The sequence below is a fragment of the Gallinula chloropus genome (assembly GCF_964237585.1).
Source record: "Gallinula chloropus genome assembly, chromosome: 19".
Lineage (NCBI taxonomy): Eukaryota > Metazoa > Chordata > Aves > Gruiformes > Rallidae > Gallinula > Gallinula chloropus.
In genome coordinates, this window is record NC_140104.1 from 2431900 (window position 1) to 2441358 (window position 9459).

The 9459-nt window shown below is 45.2% G+C and overlaps 1 protein-coding gene across 1 annotated transcript; it reads right to left on the minus strand.

The window, feature by feature from the left end:
- Window positions 1-1048: 1048 nt before the first annotated feature.
- CTNS (cystinosin, lysosomal cystine transporter) lies at window positions 1049-9226 on the minus strand. Its single transcript, XM_084273225.1, has 11 exons — window positions 9205-9226; window positions 8679-8752; window positions 7521-7599; window positions 6193-6277; window positions 5997-6100; window positions 4873-5004; window positions 3998-4097; window positions 3766-3885; window positions 2514-2684; window positions 2199-2316; window positions 1049-1866 (listed from the first exon to the last, which is right to left on the minus strand). The coding sequence occupies exons 2-11, from the start codon at window positions 8734-8736 to the stop codon at window positions 1736-1738; spliced, it is 1098 nt and encodes a 365-aa protein (XP_084129351.1). The 5' UTR covers window positions 8737-8752; window positions 9205-9226; the 3' UTR covers window positions 1049-1735.
- Between the last annotated feature and the right edge of the window lie 233 nt (window positions 9227-9459).

The following is a 9459-nucleotide window of genomic DNA, read 5'->3' on the forward strand; positions in this document are numbered from 1 at the left end:
TCCACTTCTATCAGACTTGAAAGGGGAAGGGTAGATCTTGGTCTTCTAGAAGACTGCTTAAAATCTCTGATTTATTGGATGGAAGAGATGAATATGCCAGTAATTTCCAAAAGTGCCTCTTGACCAAATTTAAACTTCTGGTAAGACACCACATTGTTTAAATCAACATGATTTAAGATTCTTGCTGCAACACTAAGTTAATTATCTAGCATCCTAGTGGTTTGTTAACCAGCTTAGCTCTATGATTATCTGAAAACTGGAGCTCTTAAACCTCTTCAGTTGATTTATACATATCTATACTTTCCTTAAGCAGTCTTCAGGTAAGCTGTTGTAAATAGAACTCAAGGAGGTGACAGACTAACTTATTCAGTACATTACTGCTGTGCCATGTATGTATGTTGTGATTAATGCATCTCAGACTGTTCTGTATGCACCAGCAGATGCCTATTTGCTGTTTTTATATCTATGGAATTACTACAGTACTGCTTTTGAATTTTGTAACTTAAGAGTTCAGTGGTAAATTTTAAGGCTTTCAAGCTGAAGTTATTTTTGTTACTATGAAGATACACTGCTATTTGTACTGCTATTCCACTTGATTTTACACACAATAAAAAAAAGCTGGATTTCCTGAGCTGTTTTTCCTTAGATTTAAAAAGGCCACAGCACTTGAATGCCACATGATACCTCTGTTCTGACTCAAAGTGGGTCATGGGCTGCATCACCACAGTGCAGCCTGAGGTTAGTAAGCTCTGCTTTCACTGGTGGGTAGTTGCAGTGTCAGTGACCTGACAAACCTCACCTGGTCTCTAGCAGGGCTGAGAAGGGGTTCTAGCTTTCCTTAGGTTGGCACAGTAAGGTATTTTAGGCTTTGAGTATTCTAGTACAAATGCATGGATTCCCTTGTTCTTTTAAAGGGAATATGCTTACCTTCAAGTAACTCAAGACTGTGATCTCTCCCTGAAACATTCCACATGTAGCTAGAAAATTCACCAGACACACACATATGCTTAAACTTTAATCTGAGGGTTATTCATGTGATCCACTTAAATAACCTCTTGGATAAATCTTTAATCTTTACCATCCACCAAGGCAGCAGAACTGAGCAAGATGAAGTCAGTGCACCAGAAGTAGTCAGATAACACAAGTGCTCAGATTTAGCACCTCTGAAGAGATTTAGTGAAATAATACAGTTCCTGCTGCTTCCCAGTATATTTTTACTAAAGAGTTCATGTTTAATATTTGGGTATTTGCCACCAACCTTGTTAGTCTTTTATGTACCACTACAGCTCTTAACAGCCAACCTGAGTGGTGGTGATCTCTGAGGAGTCAGCAGCAGCACTTAGATCCAGGGACAGTCTTCAGTCATTACATTAAGTGGGTGCTTCAACATGATATCACAGTTTTGGAATCCAGAACTGTGTCTTTGTGCTTCATTTCTAATGAGAAAGGCATCACTTTGGACTTTCTTATTCCTGGAGAGAGCCACAGGTTGCTTGGACAGCTCACACTAAGTTGTCTTTGCAGCTTCCACAGGCATGAGTGAGTCCTCCATTTGCAAGTGAGGGACAGAAAGCTTTCTGTCCTTTAAGGCATCTGGCAATTGGCAAGGCAACAGGTTGTATTCCATACCAGAAACCAGACTCCATATTTCTGGTAACTGGCAGTAGGCATCTTGAAAACCCTCAGCCAGGGTATGGGTGAGTTCAGTTTAGAGTTCTTGCCTTCACAGGTGGTGTTATTCACAAGGTTCATACCCTTGTCTCCTATAAAGGCAGTAGTGCTGAACCATAAAAACAATATCAAAGATGATTGAGAAGACACCCAGGCCAAACTTGGTTGGATCTCCAAAGATTAACTTCCACTGATCTGTCAAACAAAATCAGAGAGGTAAGTAACTCCTCCAGTCCAGCCTTCTCTTGAGACTGCAAGTCATGCCATACATATTGCAGCTTCATGTTTATTACCTGCACTGCTTAGATACCCCTCACATGCAAAGCTAATAATTAACTGATCCCCTGGTTTCTCCAGAATAGGTATTTTACTTGAAGGAATGTGATCAGATTCTTGATTCTTAGTATAAAGACAGCTACCCATACCATAGCACAGACAACATTCTCCCAAGATAACCAACAGGGTTATATCTATCTGCTTTGTAGCAGGACTCTCCCATGGCATTAGGAAACAAGTTCCAGCCTTACCATTGTTGTAGGACTGCAAAAACATCTGGAGAAGGCTGAAGCTTCCACCAGTGAAGTCTAACAATACATTTCCAATACTCCATCCCTCAGTACTCTTCCGACGGTAATTCATGTACGCCTGAAAGCACCACAAGGAGTCAGGGTGTCACACACAAGCATTGCTCAAGCATTTAAGAAGCCTTCTGTAGAGCTATACTGGGTTTGTCACTAAGAGAATTCATAAGTCATCATTGCTGGGTTTGTCTAGTGAGACTTTTGTGAGCACACTCCTTAGGGTGACAGGAATAGAGTATAGAAGCAGAGAAGTTCATTTACCTGTGGGAAATACTTTATCAGTGTGACTGCTAACTTAATGTAAGAGAAGCAGAATAAGAACTGTAGCCAGGTCATTTCCTCAGCTGCAGCCAGAAAGAGTGTTGTAAATGTGAAGATCCATGCAAGTGCCAGTAGTCCCACAACCACTTTGGATACTTTCTGACCTTCTCTCTGAAAAAGAAATGCAGATACATTTAGATTGCCCTTGGTTGTACATCCCCATGTACACTGTAAGGTACAGAAGATGCTCATGACCACAAAGTTACAGCCCAAACCTGTTGTTGTACCTGTGAGGCTCATAACATAAGGGAATTTTAGGATTGAGTGCTACAGCAACCAGCTGTAGGTTTGTAAGAGCTGATGAGGAACATTCAACATCAGTCATTTGGAACAGTATTGTCCAGGAGCAAGTGGGAAACAATATTATGGCAGTGTTCTTGAGTATTTGTGATGCCTACTGTCAGTGCCACAGCTGTAACAGTCTCCTGAATTTAATCTGAGTATATCAAGAGTTCCTATATATGCAAAAGGCTGCTGATGCCATTAAGGAAAATGATTTGTGCCTGCCTTCTAATTCTTGACTAGAAAAGGCTGTTGCACCCAGCAGTGGTGACACATGGGTGGCTACAGTTTTAAGTTTAGTGTTACCAATGGAAGCCCCCCCTCCCCTCCCCTCCCCTCCCCTCCCCTCCCCTCCCCTCCCCTCCCCTCCCCTCCCAAACACATAAATAGTTACCATCTAGAGAAAACTGGCTGCTCAGACCAAAGCCTTTTACATTGGGAATTAAATAAAGAACCACCTGACCATAACAATCTGTCTCACCTGAAAAGGGGTGGGGATTATAAAAGGTCCTTTGCAGCTATTTGAGAAGAGGATGAAAGAGCTGGAAGTCTGAGTTGTAGGGAATTCTCACAAACCTGTCCTGGTTTGAAGGACTCTCTGAGTAGTGAGGAAACTGCAAATCACACACCAGCTTTTTGTACTCTGTAAAGTTGTTTGCTTTAGGTATTTTGCGTCCCTAAGGAGTTTACTTAAAAGCTCATCCATGAGGCTGAAGCAGCTAAGCCAACTAGAGCTGCTACTAGCTCAGGAGCGAGAAGACAGCTGGACCATGAAGCCTGACTTCTGGAAAGGCCCATGGAAGTGCGATGAGGAAAACTTTGGAGCCCAAAGGGAGCAGGTGGTGAGTGGTGGCTGCCCAGCAGAGGGAGCTCCGCCCGAGCTGACAAACAGCCCAGCACCGAGACTTACCTCGTAGATGCAGCACTGAATGATGATGACGAGAGTTAGAGCTACTGCGTGGAGACTGAAGAAAACATCGTTGATATCCACAGGGTTCACCCCGCTGGGATAGCTGACTAAGAATAGCTCCTAAAGGTAAGAGAAACCAGAGACAGACAAATGCCTTAAGTTCCTTCTGTAGATACCACTCCACACCACCCCTCCCCATCCCCACCAAGTATTAAGAGCTAATCATACTTGCCTTAATTAAGGGAATCCAGAAGAGTCCAACATTAAACACACTGTATGCTATAAAGCCAGTAAGGTTTAATGCTATATAGTCAAAGCTTAGTCCAACAACACTATTGAAGGGAGAAAAAAAAGTATGAGGAAGTGCATGAGACCATTAGAGGCTGTCACAGAGACACCTTGACCTTACAATGTAGAGATTTATAGACAATTCTTGATGTAAGCCAAAGCTGCAGGCATTGAGACAACATGATGCTGTGAGTTCAGGAGGAAACAAGGTGAGATAGCCCTCCTATGCCTTGCACTGATGCTCATAATAGCTCTCAGTGACAAGTTTGTGTCCCTGCTGTTTAATTTTACCCCTCTATGAGCTCAGCTAGTCTGACAAAACCATTCCAGCCTGAATCCACAGAAACAACAGTGCATCTTTGTCAAAACCAAATGCTTTCGTTTTCATATATAATAATGTTTCTCCTTACAGTCACTTAGTTTAAGGGGACATGACCTCATGATTACACCATGATGAGCTGCCTGCAGAACAGCTCACAAGGTAACTACACTTTGAAGGCAGACATCACAATTGGTTTGGCCAGAAGACTTACAACATGACACCAGAGGGAATGGGGAAGTCTCTTACAACACAAATTAGTATTGGATGCCAAGCCTTAGGATCAGGTGTCTGTAGGATGCACTTAGTTTCCTCTCACTTGCATGTGTAAAAGCTCAATGGGCTACATTTACACAGCCCTGTCTTTGCCTTGTTTCACCCTCCCTGGCCCTCTCTTTCCATGCATAAGCCACAATAACCAAGAGGGATGCAGGTGAAGCTAAGAACATGATCTGCAGAAGAGCTTCAGTGACTTGCAAGCACCACACAACTCGTGTTACCTTTTCCGCCTCCAGTTCTCAAACAGCTGAGGGTAGAAGGAGACAGACCAGGCGAGGAAGTAGATCCAGCCAATCACCTGGTCAGCGTACCTCACTATGATGCTGTGTATCACCTGGAACTGAATCCTGGGTCTGACAATACAAGTGGAATGAGTTAATTTGTTCACACTTCTTTTTCCCCCAGGAGATTTTGCCTTATTCTGCTTTGAGAGAGAAAACAGAGCCCAGGTCTTGAGACAAAACAAAGACTTGGAGTTGGTTTCAGTTCACTTTCTCCCCCTTTTTTTACTGCCCTGATGTTTAGGGCATCTCCCACTCCTACCCTCAACCTACCCTTTCCTTCCTGCCTCACTCTTTTCCTTTGCATTCTTTTACCACAGAAGCCTTCAAAAAGGTCATCTTGTGCTTATGGCTTCCACCCTCTCAGCACGAGGTCTGTTGTGCAAGAGCAGAGCTTCACTTGCCACGCTCTGCCAGCAAAGCCTCACGATCATGCCACCCCTGTGGAGCATTTCATGTGCTTACCTCTGCACTTGCTTTGAGTCTTAAAAGCAGAAGCGAAATGAGGAAGTAAACCAGGAGTATCCTGTTGCTCAGTAGCATCTGGGCAACAAGCAAATGCAATCCAACTTTCCCCAGCTTGCTAGACTCTTCCTATCAGGGAGGACTGGCATCTGGGAAAAGAGGGCTCCCCTAACTAGAAAGGGCAACACCTGCCTCCTGTGATGTAGGTGCAGAGCTGCATCAGGCTGTTAGCACTCCAGGACAAGTTCTGCACAGGAAGAAGAGTATTCCACTAGCCATTTACACCCAAAGGCTTCCTGGATCAGAAGAGGTAACAGGTAGTTTTGATACTTTTGGGGGAGGTTATTAAAACCAGACTAAGGAGCCAAGAGAACTCACAGTTGTTTAATAATGAGATCTAAAATGCCAAGGCTACCACACTGCTTCTGTACCCTGTATTTAGCTGAACACCTTGGGGATTGCTGGAGGGTCACCACATCTTCTCAACCACATACCACCCATATCCCATTAACTATTTAACTATAAGATGGGAATAGTTACCCCAAAGTTTAGGAAGCTGTAGGATAGTGAGTAGAACTAAAAAAAAAACAGTTTCTCACCCAGTTAAATTGAAATTAATGGTACACAGATAAACTGTTACTTGTCCAACATCGTCTGCTTTCACTTGGAAGTCCACTTTAGTGTGACCTGCAGGCAGTTGTACCTGCAAGGCAAAGTGGAAGGAATGGAGAGGAGAGTTGCACCACACTAGGAGTAGGCTTTTGCATAAGGTCAGAAGTCTGTTCTGTCACTTACTTCATTAGGTAGCTCAACTATAGTGCTGTGTTTGGATGAGTGTGTAATATTAAGAGTGATCACCAGCGTCTCATTTAATGGAGCCCTGTGTGAAAGCAAAAAAACACCAAGTTAGACTGGTGCCTGAGTTCACAAACATCGCTTCAGGGCTGCGTGGGAGAGTCTCTGTTGAAGTCCTAACAGCTGTGGCAAGCAAGATGAACAGTCCCTACACAACAACACCTAGCCAGTACTTGGAGGAACACCAGCACCAAGGTCTGTTAGCATTGTACAGTTTCTGAACTAGGGAGGGACACTAAATTGTTATATGGCCATAATTTACCTCCCTCTTCTACATGCAAGTGGCAGAGCAAAATCATTGTGACCAGACTCCTGTCATTGTGCTTGTTAACCCTTTGCTGTTGAAAGAGGGGCAGAAACTGTGGACATACACTTGGGGATGAAGGGCAGTTTGTAGCCCTGCAGTAAAACAAACACCCCCGCCCCCCAAATAACAAAACCCCTCCAAGATGCATAGTCCTTGCACAGAGAATTCATCCAGCATATTTAATTGCACAGCAGTACTTAAAATAGCATAAGGGTCAAATGCTACACTTGTCCACAAACAAGATTAAGAGTACCGCATATTTTCTTTTTTCATATTTTCAAAAACAGAAGTTCTAGACTGTTGCAGCCACGTGTTGCTGTTTTCCTTTGATCACAATCCTTACATTTTCATCTGACTATTCCCTTTACTTAATTTGAGATAGCAAAGGGGAGAAGTGCCTGTGTTTAACAAGCCTTTCCTAGGAAAAAGCTGAGCTAACAAAAGGCTGGCTAAACAGTACACTGCATTAAACAGTGACACTAAGGTGCATTGGGCCCCTCTCTGAAGTACCTGCATTTCTTTGCTAGAAATGATGAGATCTGTATGTGTGGTAATGTTTGGAGGGTTTTTTGGTGCAATCCCTCCAGGAAATGCAAGTTTCTCTTCAGCACCCATTTTTAGAAAGTGGAAGAACTGTAAATTCACTCAGGGAAGACAATTCAATAAGCAAACATAAGGTAGAAAGTAGAAAACATCTTTTCCTGCTGAACTTTGCAAACAAATGACCTGGGGTATTGTCAGAGACCAACCACACCAGGCTGTTTGGGAGAATGTTGTGCTGTCTTGGTCCATACTGGCTCTAAGACGTACTAGTCCAGAAGTGGCCAGTCACACCTACAAGATTCACTTTGTGTGAACAGTTAATTGAGTCTGCTGGGAAGTTTTAAGTACCTTGCCTTGTCTGACCCACTTGCTTGTCCCCCATTCCAAAGAGAAAGTAAAGATGTAATCATGGTTTTACCTCAGGGAAATTGTGACGTTTGTTGAACTTCCACTTTCTAATGAAACCACTTCAGGGACAGACAGTACAGTGACTCCATCTGAAGGGGAAAACCCCCAAAACAATCAACAACAATGAAAAAAACCCACCAACACACTGCCCCACACAAATCTCAATTACTATGAACGATGAATGGCTCCTTCAGAAGAGCCACCTACTTTCTTTTGTGATAGAGACAGTTTGTGGACGGGTACCTGCAGTGTCAGATTAATTAGCAGACATGATAAACAGCAGAGGAAGCACAGCTTATTTCGAGGCGACTAAACAACTGAAAAGGAGAAGTAAATAACTACACTGCAATGTGATTTAAATATTTGAAGTACAACAAAAGTTCATGCCAAGACAAAGCTGCAGGATGCTTCAACCCACGGTAACTGATTCTTAATGTGATCTTAGTAACCCAGGAGCCATAAATGCCCAAAATTTAGTTTGAAAGTGCTTCTTGGGTCACAAATTCAAATCAGGTAGCCAGATGGCTCAAGAGAATGTACAGTTACTGTCTAAACACTTCAGGAATCACAACCATATGAAATATTGCTATTACAGGACACATTTTACAACAATCCAGCTATGTTGTACCACATCATGCTTTAAGAGAGGCCAAGATTCCAAGTGCCAATACAAGTGACATCAAAACCATAAGTTAGTCACATGTCAACAATTTTGTTACTTGGAATCCAAGTCTGTTTTATTAACTGTATGTTCAAAGGACATGAGACAAGAGGAAGAACAAAGGGCTATATAGAAGTAAGAGCAGAAATGGAGAAACAGGTTGCTCTAGACACTTTCTTCCTTGTTGTACTGTAATGGATCATGTTCTTAGGTTTAAGTGCAAGGGAGCTCCTCAGTTCAGCACTGGCAGCAACACAGACAGTGTTTAATCTACTTCTGCAAAGGCTGAGTTTGGAGCACAAGGCAAGTGCTCCAGCACATCAGTGTCTCAGTGTAGCACACCAAGTCAAAGGTAACATGTGAAAGAAGAGCCTGTGAGAGCCCTGGCCCAGGTCTCCCCAGTGAGGTATGATGGGGATACTTCAGAGCACCCCTCTTCCACTTCGTACCAGTCCAGACCCAGCCCTGAGGCCCCCTGTGCCCAAGCCGGGATGGCCAAACACTCACCACCAGGCCCCAGCAGCACAAAGGAGAGGCACAGCAGGGCAGGGAGCAGGTGTTGCATCCTGATGCTGGAAGAGCTGCAGAAGAGCGAGGAGAAGGCTTTACTCAGGACCCACACATCTGGAGGGGGCACCAGCCCATCCCCTCAGCTGGCAGCTCCCTCCCCAGCCTGACTTTGGGACCCTCAGCACCCCGAGAGAGCACCAGCTTTCCAATCCCTCTGCTTGCCCGGGCTCCCCCGGGGACATCTTCCCCTCATAGTTCACCCCTCTCCCGCCACACAGAGCTGCCAACCCCTGACAGATGCCGCCCCCGACCCACCCGGGCGGGACTACAAATCTCAGCAGCTACCGCGCCTCCATCAGGTCGCTCTCCTCTCCCCCCTCCCCCCGCGCGGTGCACGATGGGACGTGTAGTCCCCCCACCGCCATCCCCTCAGGAGGGACGGCGAAGCGAGGCTATCCCAGGGTTTAGGACTCAATAAACACTCAAAACACTGAGGCAGCCATGCTGAGGTGAGGACACCTACCTCCTCCCAACGCCGCCGCTGCGTCCGGCACGGCCGCGGCTCTTCCCTTTTCAGCCTCTCACGTGAGGCGGCCGCCTATCAGCTCCCGCCCAGCGCCCATCGCGCGCGCGGCGGCCGCCCGCGGGCGCCATCTTGGGTGTGTCAGAGCGGGTCGGGCGCGGGGCTGCTGCCGCCGAGGCGGCGGGGAGGGGAGCGGCGGGCAGGGGGAAGGCGGGCTCGACGCTTCGGTTGTCTTTTGGAGTTTAGTTTAAAGCT